The 19,435-nt window shown below is 39.4% G+C and overlaps 1 protein-coding gene across 4 annotated transcripts in view; it reads right to left on the bottom strand.

Annotated features, from left to right (window-relative positions):
• LOC128864498 (carbohydrate sulfotransferase 1-like) overlaps nt 1-19,435 on the bottom strand; it is a 75,971-nt gene that overhangs the window by 43,392 nt on the left and 13,144 nt on the right. The window contains exon 1 of one of the 4 annotated variants that reach the window (XM_054104191.1): nt 13,043-13,081. The exons of the other annotated variants lie outside the window; for them this stretch is intronic. Coding sequence (XP_053960166.1) covers nt 13,043-13,047 — 5 coding nt within the window. The 5' untranslated portion in view covers nt 13,048-13,081. Of the gene's footprint in view, nt 1-13,042; nt 13,082-19,435 lie in introns of those variants that run through there. 4 annotated transcript variants of the gene reach the window in all.

Raw genomic sequence — 19,435 nt, 5'->3', positions numbered from 1 at the left:
TTAGTGATGAAAATACGTTCAACCTCCATACAATTACTATTTCCATGATTTAAGAAAGGTGGAAAGGTACTTGCGTCGACATCACAGCCTTGATGCGTTATCGTATGGTGGTGTTATGGTATGGGGAGCAATATCGTACTATGGCGCGTTCGAAATGAAAATTGTGGACTACAAAATGACGGGAATCAGCTAAGCATAAAGCTCCGTTGGAATCATCTTTCCCCGAGATTCGTGAAACATTTGTATCTATTAAATGGCCGCCGTAGCCGAATGGGTTGGTGCGTGATTACCATTCGGAGTACACAGAGAGGTCGTTGGTTCGAATCTCGGTGAAAGCAAAATTAATAAAAACATTTTTCTAATAGCGGTCGCCCCTCGGCAGGCAATGGCAAACCTCCGAGTGTATTTCTATTTGTACGCGCCAATTATTATTATTTTTTTTTTTTAATTGGACCTTTCAACAGAATAATGCATTTGTATACACTTCACGTTAAACCTTGGATTGCGTCTCCAAACGTTGAAACTTTAGCATAGCCACCGTATTCCTTGATTACTAGATCAAGTTAAGGGGTTATATACCTTGTAAGCACGAAAAAATGGACGATTGTCATAATTTTTTTTAAATATGTTTTAGAACTTTTATTCAAATGTGGCATATATCATACTGAAGGGTAACTCTCGAAGAATACATTTTGGTGTTTTTATTTAAAAAAAATGTTATTATTTATTGTTGATATCGCCCCTCCCCGAAACGCCGTTTTTTAGAAGAGGCTTGCTGTGATCACGGTAGCGCATGAGCAGCTCAACTGAATTCAAAAAAATTAAATGATTATTGTAGAAAAAATTTTTTTAGTGAATCTGAACGGTTTATTTACTCAAAATAAAATTTTCTCGATTTGAAAACCGCTTTCACCAAAAAAAAAACGTTTTTTGAGGGGTTAAAAAAAAACAAAAATTAATTCCAGCGAACTATGCAAATATTTATAAAAAGTGAACCGTTCAGATTCACGAGGTTGTAACTTCGAGTAATTAAAAAAAAGTTTATGCAAATCAATCAAATAGTTTTTGAGATAATCGCGTCTAAAGTTTTGCGTGAACTTCGTTTATGGATCATTCGCGCGCTTCCACGGTCTGTAACTTTCGTTCTATATTAGTGCTCCGATCTTTATGATTTTTTGAATTTATATTTTTAAGATGATGTACTTATAGAATATGTCATAAAAAATTTTCGATTTCTTAGTCCAACACAAGGTATATAACCCCTTAAGTTCTAATAGAAATCTAGAAGAAAGAATCAAACATTTTTTTATAAATGTCAAAAATGGGCGAATAAAAACAAGAAAATTACCCAAGCGTTTTTATAAAGGAATGTGTTTCATATTAGTTGGTATGCAATTTTCTTTAAATATGCGTTTCCCCACAGACAATGAAAAATAAAAATTTTCATATTTCAAATTATACTGAACTTTGCAAAAATGTTATGAGCATCACGAAGGGTTAATTTGTTTGTTTACATTTTTTTTGACTGCAAGTGAAGCTAAAACTTATTACGATTGGTACGCAACATTGACTAAGTTCAAAAGCTCTACCGAGCACAATTTTTTCATGCATCAGAAAATAAGTGCGAATTTTTAAAGCGATTGTTCGCAGAGAGCATTTTTAGCAGCCTTTTTAGCCGGATTATGAGAGCAAAATAGAAAAAAGCACTCTATTCTCGACTATAAGTGCAAATAAAGCATACGGTTGAATTATTTATTGGCAGCACTTGAGGCTAAGAGGACCACTAAACTATAAGTAATGGAGTGCCTTACGTTGGCTTACGTACTTCATATGCATTGCGTGATTGTGGCATACAATAAGCCCGGATATGAAAAATGGCATGTGGCGAATGTATTTCGGGTGAATGTGTGTACATATAAAACTGATGGGATATCTTAGTAGCCTATATCATACAATATATAATACAAAAAAATTAGTTAAAAAAGTCAAACCATTTGTGTTTTATTCAAAAAAAATGTTGAAGCGCTCTTACTGAAAAACGCTTTATAAGGGATGCATTGAATAAAATTGTCTGCTACAAAAATTAAAAGATTTTGAATCAGTTGTGAGATTTTTACAAACTGTAGCACTTAGTTTTTGATTATATGTAAATTAGCATAGCATAAAATTATAAAAAAAACTATTATTACATTTTTTACTGAAAATTTAATTTTGCAGACATTTCACTCAATAATGTTTTAACAGTAGCGCCTGACACCCTCACAGCAGCTGAAGACCACTTTATTTTCACGTTCACACAGCAGTCGGTTCTAGGTTACCTGAATGGCCCGGATTAATATCCGGCCAAGAACTGTCAGCAGTTCCGTACATGTATGGGGAATGTTTATGCTAATAGGTCTATTTATAAGTTCGTGCGGTTTTACAACAGATGGCGTAACTTGATTATTATTCCATCGATCCACATTTCCAAACATTCATTGGAGAGCTACTGTCGTAAGGCACAAACGTCAGTATAAGTTTTTTATTTGAAGCGTAAACAACAATATTTTTACCACACTTGAAAATGTCGAATTTCGTGCCAAATAATGTGTTTTTGCGGGGAATTCTTCTTCATTATTTTAATATGAAGAAAAAAGCAGCCGAAAGTCATCGTATCTTGGTGGAAGTTTATGGTGAGCATGCTCTATCTGAGCGAACGTGCCAGAAGTGGTTTGCACGCTTTAAAAGTGGTGATTTTGGCTTGGAAGACGAAGCACGCGAGGGTGCGCCGCCAAAGTTCATGGATACCGAATTGGAGGAATTGCTCGATCAAGATCCGGCTCAAACGCAAGAAGAGGTTGCAAAAACTTTGGGAGTTGATCAATCAACCATTTCCAAACGTTTAAAAGTCATGGGAATGATCCGAAAGGTAGGCCATTGGGTGCCGTATGAATTGAAGCCAAGAGACGTTGAACGCCGTTTTATGGCATGCGAACAACTGCTTCAACGGCACAAAAGAAAGGGTTTTTTGCATCGAATTGTGACTGGCGATGAAAAGTGGGTCCATTACGACAATCCAAAACGTCGGGCAACGTATGGATACCCTGGCCATGCTTCAACATCGACGTCGGCGCAGAATATTCATGGCCTGAAGGTTATGCTGTGTATCTGGTGGGACCAGCTGGGTGTTGTGTATTATGAGCTACTGAAACCGAATGAAACGATTACGGGGGATGTCTACCGACGACAATTGATGCGTTTGAGCCGAGCACTGCGAGAAAAACGGCCGCAATACGCCGATAGACACGACAAAGTTATTTTGCAACATGACAATGCTCGGCCACATGTTGCACAAGTGGTCAAAACATACTTAGAAACGCTCAAATGGGATGTCCTACCCCACCCGCCGTATAGTCCAGACCTTGCGCCATCCGATTACTATCTCTTCCGGTCGATGCAACATGGCCTGGCTGACCAGCACTTCCGTAATTACGATGAAGTCAAAAAATGGATCGATTCGTGGATTGCGGCAAAACCGACCGAATTTTTCACAAAGGGAATCCGTGAATTGCCAGAAAGATGGGAAAAAGTAGTAGTAAGCGATGGACAATATTTTGAATATTAAATTTGTAACCATTTTACGTCAATAAAGTTTCAAATTTCGAAAAAAACCGCACGAACTTATTCATAGTCCTATTACTATAGGTTGGGCCATGTAAAATTTGCTTTTTGAATCGGCTATAAAAAAAAACTAATCAATGTTTTTTCAAACTTTTTTTTTTTTGAAGATTGAACATTGCCATTTATGAATGAAAAATAATATCGTTCAAATGACTGCCACGACTGGCTTTACAGTAGGCCATTCGATCAACCCAATTTTTAAGCACATTTTCGATTGTTTGGGCTCCAATTACATGAATGGTAACTTCGATTTCGTGTTTTAAAGCATCAATCGTCTCTGAATGGTTCGCATAGCATTTCTCCTTAACGACTCCCCACGAAAAATAGTCCACCGGGCTTAAATAACAGCTCCGAGGCGGCCAATTGATATCGGAATTTCGGCTGATTATTCGGTTTTCAAAAACGGTAGGCAAAAGTTCGAGTGTAACTTTGGCAGTGTGACAAGTTGCACCGTCCTGTTGCAACCAAATGTCGTCCATGTCATCCTCTTCAATTTTTGGAAACAACTCGTTGAGCATGTCACGGTAACGCTCGCCATTTACTGTAACCGCGGCTCCTCGCTCATTTTCGAAAAAAAATGGCCCGATGATGCCGCCAGACCAAAAACCGCACCAAACAGAGACCCGTTGTGGATGCATTTGCTTCTCTACAGTAACGTGTGGATTTTCTGAGCCCCAAATCCGACAATTTTGCTTATTGACGTAGCCACCGATGTGAAAATCAGAAAAGAAGAAGAAGACTCAACACTTTTTAAAGAGGTTTTCAATATTTCCCAATTTTGTTCAAGCGTATAGCGTCCCATTTCGTAAATGTCAAACCTTTAAGTAAATTATGAACACATTTGACATGTCATTTCTGTTACCATTCTCAAAAAAATAGGTGGTTCAAAAAGCAAACGCTATATGGCCCATCCTGTACATTGTTTGTGTGATGTGGTTTGCATGGCGGATGAATCATTGAGCCGTACTACTTTAAAACTGACAATGGGCCTCGTCGATGGTGAATGCAACACGCAAATGATGCACAGCTTCTGGGTTATCCAACGTTAAAACCAATCGATTAATGTTAGGTAAAAAGAAGTGAAGTCAAATCAGTGCAATTAAGCCATCACTTTAATGGGACGAAATGTTGTAGACCAACTAATCTCAAGAAGTTGTACTAACAATCGGTCGCTTGGGTCATGCAATTTGACTGGCCATTGGGCTACTTTTTGTGTGTATGCTGATAGTCACTGACTCTGCTCATAAACCACTTGGATGGCAACATTCGCCACGTTTTTTGCGCTATAATTCTTGAAAAAGTTGTATAACGGAAAGTTTCTCTAAGACGCTGTCGTGGTAGTCACATGCACCAAATTATTTGTAAAACCCTAAATGCCATAAAATTTGCATGTTAACGAAGCAAAATTAGCTAGTATCTCTTTCGAAAGCTTAAAAAAGCAGAAACTCATTTTACATTGAAATTGTAGAAAATGGCTTTTAGTTTGCTGCACAGATAAGCATTTATGACTAATTTTTTACACTTATGCAACTATGAGAAATTTATTGTGATAAAAATAAAGCCGCTGTTTTGCATTAACTACTGTTGCTATTGCTTTGCTACTTCAGATGAATCTTAACTGATAAAACGTTAAGACAAAACGCAAAACTGATATTTAAACAATGAGTCTTAATAAGTAAGTACACTCATGTGCAATAAAATAGGTGCGCGACATTTTGGCACGTTTTTATTATTTTACTTTTGTTTATTTAGTTTCTTTTTATTTCTTAAAAAAATTTAGCTCATTATACAACAATAACCATATAAACCGTGTTTCCAAACTTTGTGCAAAAATTAAAAAAAATTCAGCAAAATTTTCACTAAAATTTTAAATTTTTTAAACAGAATTTTTAGATAATTTTTGGTATGCAGTTTTATGGTCCATTCAATTTTAGTTAAAAAAAGGGCAAGTTGCAAGTGGCTACGTGGTCGATTTAAAAAAATTTCTCGCTAACGCATTTTCCTCCATACAAAGTATGTTCGACAATTTTTTTTATATGAACGCTATTTTGTAGCCATTCGCAACTTGCATTTTTATTATACTACAACCAACAATTGTTTAAATGAGTTTTATAAGCAGGATTCGATTACAAATACGATCCTATGGACGATCCTATATGACAGGGTACTACGTATATCTCAAATAAAAATCTTAAAGTATGGTAAAGGAGGACTAAAATTACTTAAATATGAAACAACTTTTACATCTAGGCTGGTAGACTAATTTGATTGGCCTCAATCAAGACTTTCAACTAGGTCATGGAGAAAAGATTTTTAGAGGTAAACTACGTAGCATACCGTTTTTCGGCTCTGAGCGAATTTGACAGAATCAGTTGATTGGCTGAATGAACTTCGATCACTAAGCTATGTGAGATTGTGTTAGTGATATACGAAAAAAATTAACCAATGACAACAACAGAACAGACGGAACAACGACGGATTCAACGAGTGTGTGAAAATGTGTGATCGTGCAGAAATCGGCTGGCGAATCCCATGTGACGTGACAGCCGAAGTTGCTCGTATAATTTTGTTTTTCACTATAGTTAATGGACAAACCTGGTAAATACTATATATCATTCTTGCCTAAGCCTTGAAGCAGTGGTGAATTATGCAGCGATAAATTTTTCGGAAGTGGTGGAGTGTTCATTGGTGGCAGCAGTTTAGTCGAACGCAGTGAGGGTGACTGGTAGAGTAGTGGTGTTAGTATTAGTAGCGGGGGCAATATGTATAGCAGTGATACGTTCAACAGTGGCAACGGGGTTTTAAAAGGAAGCAATAGTAACTCGTTCAGCGGATTTATCAGCAACAGTAGACGTGGAGATTTTATTTGTGGTGATAACAGCTGCGAAAGGTGCAGAGGTGGGGTAGCACATATCGTCCTTGTATGGCAAGCCGTATTCTCCATTTTAGTCAACCCACGAGTTGACATCATCCTTTTCACACATAAATGATGTATTCCTATTTTGCGAGATTTCTTTACGCACTATTTAAAAGGGTGGTGTAGTACCGACCCCGTATCTGATTACTTCAACCAATAAATGATGAAAAGATTTTTATAAGCAGAATTCCAAGGATGTTAGAATACAAGATTGCGCCTTCTGGTTTCCGAGCCCATGAATAAACGAACAAAAGGAAAGGGAATTAATTGTTTGTGAAGCGGAAGAGTAGACGAAAACAATAAAAACTACCAAGCACAAGAAGTTATACGCAAACAAACTGTATTTGAAGGGTTTATATTAATTTGTGATTTTACAATTTAACACACGGCACTTCATTTTCATTAGTTTGCTTCGTTTCTGTTTGTTTTTTATTGGCAACGGACCCGGCATCGGACTTGTAAAAATCACGAAAAATTAGGTAAATGACGCCAAGTTCGGTACTCATTTCGCTTTGTTAAGATTCGACTGTAAGCACTTGATTTTATTTGTTATCTTTTCTTTTGCGTTTACTCTATTCTATCGATCAACCGGAAGAGATTGAACTGTCAAAAATAAATACGACCAATAGTATATTACAGGGTGTTTCGTATATCGCAATATTATATCTTATATCTATTCAAGGTGGTAGCATTCGGGCAACAACAACATTTTTAAAATTAGAACTGTCAAGGGAAAGAGAAGTGAAGAATTTAATGATTGACAAATAGATAAAACTTGTTTGAGGCGAATTTACAACACAACAACAACTTTCCGGCATGTTTTACTGACATTTCTAAATTAAAGACGTATGGAAGAAGGAGAGAGGAAATCAACTACTCTAATCACACCACCTTTAATAGATATGCCTTGTCTAAAGTATACCTGTAGGGTGAATAGAATTACTTAAATAGGAAGTAAACTTTACAAAACTAAAATTTAATGGGCTATAAAACTGCATACTAAAAAGTATTCTAAAAATTCTGTTTAAGGGGTTATGGGTAGTCAGAATTAAAAAAAAATTAAATTTTTTTGTGTGAAAATTTGAAGTGAATTCGACAAATGCTTTCCGAGTTATTCAACAATTAACAAAGGGCGCTCGGGCGATCCGGAGCCTTCGCAAACTGTAACTTTTAAAAACCTCTTGGAAGATTTCAATAAAATGTATACTGTTTTTTTTTATGTTTACGATAATAATCATTTTATTTGGTTCAAGTAGATTTGTTGGCATCACTTTTTGAATATGATATCTCTCAAATGGCCGCCTTGAGCCTGTACGGCGTATGGTGCCCGTTTTGCAGCATTTTCCATAGTTTTAGCTAACATTTCGGCTGGAATAGCTGCTATTTCCTCACGGATGTTGTTCTTGAGCTCTTCTATGGTCTTTGGCTTATTAATATAAACCTTTGATTTTAAATATCTCCACAAGAAGAAGTCAGGCGGCGTTAGCCAGTTAAAATCGCCATTTTTCGACATCAAACGACTAGGAATCAATTTCTTCAAAAATCGATTGTGGTGCGAGCTGTGTGTGGTGGAGCGCCGTCTTGTTGAAACCAGAACTGCCTCATACGCTTTCCACGAATAATTGGCATCACAAAAGTGGTTATCGTATCGTGATAACGCTCCTGATTGACGGTAACAGCTTGACCATCTTCATTTTCGAAGAAACGCACTAACGCCGCCCCAAACAGTGACTAAAGAGGTATCTCTTGAATTTCGTGAGGATTTTCAGTGGCGTAAATACGGCAATTTTGCTTGTTTACCGTCCCATTCAATAAGAAATGAGCCTCATCGGACTTGATGATTTTGTTCTTCTTCTTCTTCTTTTGACTTCTTTTGTTGAATGTTAATTTCAACAATTTGGGAGCGCTTGCGTGGTGTGTACTGTTTTATGGTAAAAATCTGCTTGGACTGACGCTTTCAACGCGGTATATCATTAAACGATCTGACGTCTCTGTCAAAAGATACAGGGTTGCCAGATGGGTCCGTCGAATATGGGCAACCCTGCATTAATAAAACTAATTTCTCTTGTCCGACTGATTTTAGATGAATCTCCAAGGACTTATGATGATCACCGCAAGAGCCTTCTGGAGGCCCGTCCCCACACAAACAGCGATAACTTTTACAGTTATTAATTTTTTTTTTTTTTGAAATTTTTTTTTTGCTTCAATTTTTGTAAAATAAAGCAATTGACTAGCAAAAAAAAAAAATATTGAAAGTCAGAATTTTTTCGGGCCTCTGACTACCCCTAACCCCTTAACAAGTTTGAAATGTTGTTGAAAATTTGCAGAATTTTCATAATTTTTGCACAAAGTGTCAAAAACGATTTGTATGGGTTTTGTTGTAAAATGAGGTAAACTTTTATAAGAAATTAATAGAAACTAAATGAACAATATTAAAATAGCCAAAACTGGTCAAAACACCGCACACTTATTTTATTGTCCATGACTGTATGTCATTGCTTTTTTGCTCATACGCTCCTTCCTTTCTTCTTATCTTATCTCACACTACTGGCGTAGGTTCAATGAACATGATTAATTGAAACAATTAAATCCGGATGAAATGTTAAGGAGAGGTACTCAAGTGTGCCATTATAAGCTGAGATATTTTGAAGCTACTGGAACTGAATGAATAGTCGTTTATAACCGATTTATTTGCTATAAAAATAGTAGGACAATAGTAAATTACAACGCACTTTATGATGACATTTTTATTCGCAACGCCATTAAATTAGTGTGTTTGTTATAAGGTTCGTTAATTTCTTTATTTTGCCGCTTACTATATTGTGAAACTGGTATTTTTTAACCGCTGTTAGTGACACATCGATTATTGTAGAGTTCATGGACCCGAGCGCTACTTTAGCATGAGAGAAAATACAAAATCTTATAACAATGACTGTTAGTGCCAAGAGTTCGTTTATACCGAAACTGGATGCGCTATTTCCGATGTGTGATTCCAAAGATTTTTACACATTTCTCAATTAAGTTTAATTCAAATTTTCCTAGTAGGTATACTGTTTGATTTTTATGCAGTCTGGTTATATGTACAGCCCAAGCTCGGTGAACGTGACTATCCAATATTGCGACGGTTTATTTATCGCAATAGTTCAAAATTAGCGTGAAACCGGGTTCTGTTATCGCGACACTTTAATTTTCTGCTTTGCTTTGCCTGCTAGTCTTTACATAGGTAATTTTTTGCCTTTACATTGGCGCCTAAATCACGAAAAGAAAATTAAAACGTTTCCTTGCTATTTTTTAGTAAAAGTTTGTTCATAGTGCAGCTTCACTGAATATCGTATGGATTCAAGGCGAGACCATTCCTACCATTACAGGAAACAATGCTGAATCTATTGAATTATTTGAAAGAGAGTCAAATGATTTTTCGGATGATGAATACATGAAAAAAAAAATTCAAGTGGATGATGCAATGACTTCACTTAACATTTGCATCCAATGAGCTTTGGAAAACGACAAGCAAAGCTGTATAAAAAGCATTCGATTTAATTAGTACCGAAAATGCATTTTGCACTGTATTATACAGGGTTACCGTGAAAGTCGTCATGGGTAGTTAAAGACATTATTATTTAGAGCATTCTGACTAATTTTTAAAACAAAAGTCTTAATTGAATAGGAATAAAAATTTCGTTTTGAAAAATTGCAATTATTAGAACAATCCCGAAATACTTCGAAATTAAAAAGTAATATTTACTGCGAAATAAAAATTAATTACCAGAAAATATAAACCTCCACGCTTTAGACTTTCCTAATAAAGCAACCAGGTTTTTCCACTTTCATCGGAAGTTACATAGCTTGGAGTGGAAAATCGGGTAATGAAGGTCAGTATAGCTTTCTACTGCTGCAAATGTATGGTCGGCAAAAAATGTTTGTCCACTTAAGCCACAGGTCGTGCTATGGATGTATTTGGTAATGGTTCTGAAAATTTGAACGTGCCTGGATGCCTGGTTTAGTGGGAAGCTCTTCGGAAGGGCTATAATATCACTAAACTGGGGAGGGTGCAAAGGGCTGCATGCATTGGTATCACCGGAGCATGCTTTGCACTTACTTTCCATCGACTTTTACGTCATTTCCACCGCTGCTCAAAGAGGAGTCAGGTTAAAGAAGGCTGACCTTTGGAATTAATCTCTCAACGCGCATGGCAGCAATTTTAGGTAGTTAAGACCATATTTCTCTAAGCTTCGGACAGATCTCTCTATTCCCAAACTGGAGTATGAAGGTCGTACCAGAGCAATCTTTCTAAGTAGGCGGAATTGCAACGAGAGGAAAATCTGCACCGAAGCTGGTACCTCTGTCTTCACTGATTGCTCCAAGATCGAATCGAGAGTGGAAGCAGGGGTTTAGTGTAAATCAGCCAATTTATCTGCTAGTGCGTTTTTCAGGCAGAAGTCTTTGCGATTCTGCAGGCATACAAAATGCTTAGGGAACGTGGGAGCCAGGGAGATATTAACATTTTTTCCGATAGCCCAGTCGCAATCAAGTCAAGTCTCTGACGTCGCCATGGTGCAGAACCAAACTTGTAAACTCCTGTAAGGAGGAGATCAAATCTCTTGGATGAGCAGGTAACACATCTCTGATCTGGGTTCCCGGACAAAGGAACATAAAGGGAAATGAAATTGCTGCGGAGCTTGCCAGGACGGGAATTTAATTGGTTTAAGAGACCTCCTACCCGGTCATCGCCATCCCCTTGACTGTTGTGAAATGGAAATTGCACAACTTATTTCTCACGGAAGCGTAGAAACGATGGAATTCTATTTATTCGGAAAGTCCGGGGTCCCCACACTAGAGCTTAAGCTGGAACTCAATTTATTCGTGTGGTATTTCGAAAACCCTTTGGGCCCAGTACAATAGACGGAGGACTCAAAAAGTCCTAGCGACTCCACACTAGAGCTAGATTTACCATTTAACTCCTATTGCAGAAGTTGTGGAGACCTTTCAGAGAAGGAAACTGTTGAGGAAAAACTTGGCACAATAAAGACCACCAACGGCAAACCATGGATCTCTGACACCACTTGGGGCATCATTCAGCGCGGAAACGAACTTAAAAAGCAACTTATCAGCAATGGCTCCCTTCGGCCAGCCTACAGAGAGGTGGCGAAGGAAGTAATGAAATCGGCCAGAAACGATAAGAGAAAGTTCGTTGAAGACCTTGCTAGCCGAAGCGGCAGCAGGAGTAAACAACTGTATCGAATAGTTGGCCGCCTAACCAACCAGCACAGTAACAACAACCAGCCGATCAGAGATCTGAATGGTGGTTTGCTGACTTCCAATGATGACCAGATCCGCAGATGGAAGAAACACTTTGAAGCAACTAGCAACATTGCTCTTAGCAGTATACCTAGCTGCGAAGTGGACAGCACAACAACAACCAACAATAAACTAGCAACAACCTACCCCAGCCTAGCGGAGTTTAAGGATGCAGTTAAGAAGCTGAAGCTCAAATAGGCGGGGAGCGAAGATGGCATACAGCCTGAACTAATGACTGCCGACCCGCAAATATCAACGGAAATTCTTCATCGCCACCTTCATCACCGCCGGCTGGAGCAATGAAAAGCATATCCATCCTGAAGAAAAGGCATCATAGTGAAGCTGCCCAAGAAAGGCGACCGGCGTGACTGCGGCAACTGGCGAGGAATAACCCTACTTGACATCATCTACAAAATTCTAGCCGTGATCATACAAAGCAGGCTCAAAGATATCGAACGCTCCTTAAGAGACGAGCAAGCTGGTTTTCGTCCTCACCGAAGCTGTGTTGACCAAGCCAACACACTTCGGATTATAGTAGAACAATCCGTTGAGTGGCGCTCCCCGCTCTACTTGCTGTTCGTAGACTTTAAGAAGGCGTTCGACACTATCAAACGAAACGCAATATGGCTGGCACTGAGTAGAAAGGGAGTTCCCGCCAAGATAATCCGCCTCATCAAAGCCCTCTATGAGCTTCACAAAGGCGATACCAGCGATCTATTCACTACTAACGCAGGCGTAAGGCAAGGTTGTCCGCTGTCGCCCCTTCTCTTTGCCATAGTCAAATGACCCTGCGCAAAAAAGGCATCGTATGGAGTTTCACCAGACATCTTGAGAACCTGGACAGTATAGGGGAGTTCGCAAATCTCCAGGCGCACTAAACTACGAACATTCGGCTCAAGCGTGAAGTCCGTATTGTTGTACGGAAGCGAAACATGTCTGGTATCTAACACCATCATATAAAGGTTACAGTCCTTCATCGAGGCACGATGCTCCCAAGAGGAATGAATAAGGCGAAAACAAAAGTTATAAATTAGAATGCATCATCGCATTCGCATCACCATCATCTCTCGCGTAGTTTAGAAATAAGATAGACTGATGCTTGGCATTAATGCGTTTATGAAATCAGTCAATTATTTTTTAGTACAACATACTTAAAATTTTACTTACAACATCGCACATACAAATGTGGTGCCAATTTATGCTTACCTGAAAATAGAGAAATAGATAAATATCAATTGATTACACAGTCATTTATTTGAGCACACAATATAAAAGAAAGTACAATATGAAATATAAAATATTAGAAAAAACAAAGTTATGTGTTTGAATGGAAGAAAGCAGCCTTACGCTCATAAATCACTCCCATCATCAAATCAATTATCCTACGTAATTCCAGCTTAAACTGAACTACAAATCAAAAACGAAATTATAGTTGTGGCGTGTGCAAGACAAAAGGGATTGTGAATGGCGGCAGCGCACATGAGCTCTGCACTGCATTGCACTACGCAGTTCGACAGCTTGGTTGCATGTAGACTTTAAGGAGAACACAAACATATGCACTTATACACATGCAAGTAGGTGTAATACGTACATAAATTCGCGGATTTGCTAGGTAGATAAAAAGCGCAATTGCTAGCTGCCAGCCGACAGTGTGCAATACAAATGGTCCAAATGATAATGGTAAATGAAGAAAATATAGACTGTGTTGCTGCTGAGTCGGCGGCCTCTTGGTTGGTGGTGAATGCAGTTTGGAGGTGGTGGCACGTTACCATTTCGTATAATCCACACACACGCGCACACACAGCACAATGAACGTCATTACCAATGGTGCTCCAGAAGAAAGGTTCCTGCGCATAATAGGTGCTATACACACCCGGCACAAGGTAAATGCAGCCTCAGCAACCACAAGGCACAATAGCTCTGGGACTACGAGGAAGGAAGTTAGCCATGAACGGAGCTAATACACATAACAAAAGCAGCGGCAAATGAATGCCTTTGTGATGTATGGAAGACATTTTGTAAATCGCACCATGGCATATGAGCTAATTTAAGTGAGGTGACCTCATTTATGCCACACGTTGAACTGAATTTTAGCTTGCAACAAAAAATAAATAAAAAATGAATATAATACACATTCCCGCATATTAATGTAAAGAAAAAAAAAGAACTCTATGTGCACTCCACTCAAAGCAAAGTTGAGCGCAATAGTGTACATGGCATTTGAAGGCCTTTGAAAAAAATGTCTTGTAAAAAGTGCCAGGAAAAGTGGAAATATTAGCTAGATGGATAGAAAGATACATATGTACGCAGATTTATGCCAGCCTTCCCACAAGGAAATAGAAATCATTTTAATTCGAAAATTCTTTTTGCTTCAAACCTGATTTGAAATCTTCATATGTAGAAAAGCTGGGTCAAGCTTTTTGTAAGCTGTGCTACAGCGTGTAAAGTGTGGTGCAGAGATTTAGATGAACGAAAATTTTAGCGAATTTCCTACGTAGGAGACTATACACTGAAATACCATCGGAGGCAGGCTTACCAATACCTGCCGAGGAGCGGCTGCTATTAGCAAGAACGTTTTCTATTAATTGGTTTTTCATGCACGGAGATTCAAACCTGCGCATTTCCGAATGGTAGTCACACTCTCATTTCAGCGCTACATCTGCAGAATTTAACACTGCCATAAATAATCATAGCTCGATCCTTTTCCTAAGCTTACACGCCAATTTCTCTCGTTTCCTGTTTTCTACTTCCTTTTCCCCCTTTGAAATTGTATAACAAAGTTGGTCGGTTTATGGCAACCTTAAAACCTAAGTAGTATTCAGAAAGTAAATACCCTGGTGAATGTGGGAGCCATTGTGTGGACGTTATGAAATTCGGAACGTTATTTTTTAGCCATTTTTTGTGAGACGATGCCGAGTCCAGTTGAAACGTCCATGGTCTGCCCCCGAAATATTTGCCTGTCCACGGCTTCAAAGCAACCTCCAGAATACTTTCCCGATAATATTTCGCATTTACCTTGACGCCACGCTCGATGAAAACATTTGAAGAGCGCCCCCATTTGCGGTTACAGCGGCCTAAACCTTTACTTATGTCGGGTGCTGCCGCCTGGTGCCCCATCGATGGCTCAAATTCTCGTATGAACTGTCGATCGAATAAACCCTATCGTTTTCGGAGTTTGCGAATTGCTCAATTTGAAAAATTTTCAGAAAAAACAATGCTTGGAAATTGGCAACTTCGGCCAAGCTAAGCAACTCCTTCGCTCTCTCACGTGACTTGTTGCTGCTTTGGTGTGAGATCATGCGCCTTTTGGATCTTGTAAGGCTTGATTTTGAAATAATTTTTCAGTGCGACGGATGCTACGGTCAGATATTTTCAGTTCTTTCGTCATTTGATTGGCTCTTCGTTGGGGATTTTGCTCAAATCGCTTCTTCATTTTTTGAACCATTTCTCCTGACGTTACAGTCTTTTGATGACCACCTCCATGACGTTTCGCGATGATTAAAAAAATTATTTACTTTAAGGCGCTCGAACTCCCGAACAATCGCTCGTTGTGATTTTCCAGTCAAATATAGTGCAATCACAGTATTACGTTTGAAATCCATTACTGATTTTCTTTATTCGGGTTTACTCTCGGCAAAATTCTTCCGCGCACTTCTAAACAACCCTCTGTACTGTAATTTAGCCAACTAACAGACAGCTGATGTCCGTGCATGAGCTGCGCGAGCGGTCTAAAGTTGGTTACACTTCGAATGCCGGACCCTGTATGTATGTACTAAACGGAGCAGTTAAGAGAAGCAACGTAAAAGTAAAAAACCAAAGCGACTAACTGCTTTAAGGTGCAATGAATACCAGTGTTTGCGAGCCCTAATTGGTTGCTACGGCAGCTGCGGCGTCGTTCATTCATCTCGTGGCCGGTTCAATTACGCCAAATCTATGTAATCGCAAAAGCTCGTCCGTCGTACGCAATTATTGTAAATTATAGAAGCCAATCAACACTAGACCACAGAAACATAATAGCGCTCAAGGGTATCTTGAAGAAAGTACACACACACACACACATAAATGGAATTTCAATATTGCCACGAAGAGCAAAGAATCTAAGATGGCTGGTACTACAAAGGTTTCATTTATATCTTTCAATTGCAAAGAAGTGTAAAGTGCGTCCATTAACCGCACCTTCTATTACCTAAACACCGAACTGCCGTGAATGAATGTGCATCCTGTGTTCTTTCTATCAAAACATCAAATCATCATTATTTCTATGGGTTTTGTACGCGTTCGCATATGAAGTAATCAAAAATTTCATCGTGGCGTAGCTAATTTCTCTGCCAGTTACAATTGCAGAAAAACAATAACAAAGAACAAGAATAGCAAAGAAAAATACGGCAAAAACAAGTAAAGCGAGAAAAACGGAAGAGATTCTTGCACATTTTTCCGCAATTTTCACCGGTCGAGTAGCATTCGTTGTTGTTGTTGTTGACTTGGCTACTAGAGCGGCACGCTTAGTGAGGCGAAAAGTGTTGTTGCCACGCCAGGCGGCAAGACAGCCAACCAAACCGCTATCATTACGCGCATTAACATAAGTGCTTCAGCAGAGTGGTAGAACCCGCAACTCCAACAACAACAAAATATGCAATAGCAACAGTAAAAGATCGGGCATAACGAAAGACTTTGGCAGCGCAACATTATCAGAATCGTTATTAGTTAGGTACAGGCATATAATCGTCGTCACAGCAAAGGCAATCGACCAGCTGACATTCCACAGCCGTCATTACCGTTGTTGTAAATGCGTGAAGCGTGCGCGAACGCGAACACGAGCGCGCTAGCTAGTCACCTTTTTAATATCGTGCATTATTATGACTGCAGCATTGCATATGTATGTATGTATGTATAAGTATGCGTGTAGGCGCCTATACACATAGTATCCACAGTACAGTAAATCGCAGAACCGAAACAGCATTCCCTACAGCATTTTAAATGCCATTTTTTGTAAATTTATTATGGCTTTCAATCTTAGTAGTAACAGGGGTCGCCTAAATCTTGAATCGAATTTGAATCAAGAACCAAACTGGACTTTGCTGCAGGCTTTTGTTGTGCTTCCAATCGGAGTCTGAACTCAGAAAAACCACAGCATGCCAAGTTTATTCTGGATTAAGAGTGTAAAAAACACATTTTTTGGGTCTAATGAAGCTTAAGTCTCAATTTATGGTCGTATAGCTTCAGTAGATTTACGAAAAAATAAAATTATTTTCATAATAGCGCTCTAAATACTAAACTGTCCATATAATGTTCCAGTTTTTTATTTATTACCGTTACTTTTTAAAAAATAAAAAATAAAAATAACTTTCGACTCGCTAAGCTACTAAGTCTACATTTACTGGATGGCCCATATAAGTTTTTTTATTCATATTTTATTTTGACAACTGCAACTCTTATCCGCTGGAAATCTTGACAGAAAGGCTGTATCATATCGAAGTGAAATGAATTGAACCAAATTCTACATGAAATTGCTTGCTATAAAATTTTTTTTTTTTCCTTGTTCACTCCTCTCGGGATCACATGGTCTCGACAAGACTCTTCTATCGTACACTGTTCTGTGCTGGTGTTTTTGCACCGTCCCATGAGATGTCGGCATCTGCTAGTTCGCGCAGCATCGACCTTCTCCAAGTGTTTTTTGGTGGAACGCGACCTCTTTTCCCCCTTGTGGGTTCCAGTACAGTGCCATTCTCGTGATGCTATCTCGTGGTTTTCTAAGCATGTGACCTATCCATCGCCACTTTCTGCTATTGATTTTGCATAGAATGGGATCCTCATTTGTTGATCACCACAGCGTGTTGTTGCTGATGGTGTTTTGCCAGAATATTCTACAGATGATACGGAGGCATTTTTTGGCGAAGGATTGTAGTCTCTGTGTGATGGTGTTGGAGATCAGCCATGTTTCACTTCCGTGCAACAATAGGGACTTCACGCATGAACCGGATATTCGTAGTTTAGTGCGCCTGGAGATTTGCGAACTCCCCCAAACTGTATGCATTCGCCCGAATGCCGCCCTTGCTTTGCTTAGCCTGCAGTTGACATCTTCATCTGCTCCACCATCTGCCGTGATGATGCAGCCGAGGTAGATGAAGCTTTCGATGAAATCCACCGGGCATCCGTCAACCACTGCCAATTCGGAGTTCTCGTAGAAAGATATTCCGCCTCATCAAAGCCCTCTCCGCCTCATTTAAAATAATATGGCAATCAGAAAATCCGACTGTTTACTTTAAATATAGAAAACGCTTACAATTGTGTGAGAGTAGCCAGGCTATGTGGTGTCCTGCTGTCGATTGGGATTAACAGAAGTTATGGGGAGTGAGTTTGGGATATCCTCTCGAAGAGAGTCTTTAAGCGGGAGAAAGAGACGACGGTTGTGTCGGACGGGCTTCTGCAAGGAAGTTGTCTACCCCGTTGCCCTTCAACATGTATTCGAGTCAACTATACACTGATGACAATACGTCCCTGTATCAGTTTGTGGATAGCTTTGTAATTTTGTCGCACTATAAAGACTTCCGAGATGTGGAAAGTAAACTCCACATTAAAGTAAACGCCTTTAAGGACTTTAAGGCTATCTTCTCGGACAGTCAAACAGCCAGCAAGCTCTTAAAAAACAATTGTTCCAACAATCACAGTATCGCTCTGTTTCACGCGAAGCTCTTAGAGTTTAAATTCTCAAATCTTCTTGTGATTGGGTCTCTGCGCCATTCTGATATACCGATTATATACCGAAAAGGCATATACCAAATTGGCGTATAGTGCCAAAGTTAATGAGCTATAGCCAAATGCCAGAAGATACATATCTAGTGGCATACGCGGATGATATAGCGACGGTCATACCAACTCGGAACACTGAGGACGCTAGAAGGAAGCTGAACCAAGTTATGATAAGGACGCTAATATGGCTTGGGGCCACGGCCTGGAACTCGCCAAACATAAAACCAAAGTCATCCTGATGACACGAGGTCACATGCCACTCGAGGTCAGCATGTAAATAGGCGACACATTCTTAGTGATCCAAAAAGTAGTGAAATACTGGGCTCAGATACGGCTTGCGGCTACCAAAGCCGCAAAGGCCACGCGTATGCTACGTAGATTAATGGCAAACATCGGTGGGCCAACACAGAGCAAAAGATAGCTAATTATGGAGGCCGCAAACTGAATTCTCCTGTACGGCTGCAAAGTATGGAGAATTGTGCTAAACTGCAAAGCACTGTAGGTTGTGCAACGAACAGCGGCACTCAGAGTTGCCTCAGCCTACCGCACTGTCGCAGCAATTTTTGTGATCAGCGAGCAAATACCCATCGACCTCATGGTCCGGGAACGAATGGATGCGTGGGACTCCAAGAAGAAACACGTCATCACTAGCTTCTTAGAACGGAGATGCCAAACCATGCTGCAGTGGCAAAGCCGATGGGACACTGAACCGAGTGACAGATGGACGTCGAAACTTACTCCATCAATTGACAAATGGGGCCAAAGGAACTTCGGGGAAGTGAACTATTTCTTAACTCAGTTCTTCTCGGG

Source organism: Anastrepha ludens, chromosome 5 (assembly GCF_028408465.1).
Source record: "Anastrepha ludens isolate Willacy chromosome 5, idAnaLude1.1, whole genome shotgun sequence".
Classification (NCBI taxonomy): Eukaryota; Metazoa; Arthropoda; class Insecta; order Diptera; family Tephritidae; genus Anastrepha; species Anastrepha ludens.
This window is presented reverse-complemented; position numbering and strand designations above follow the sequence as displayed.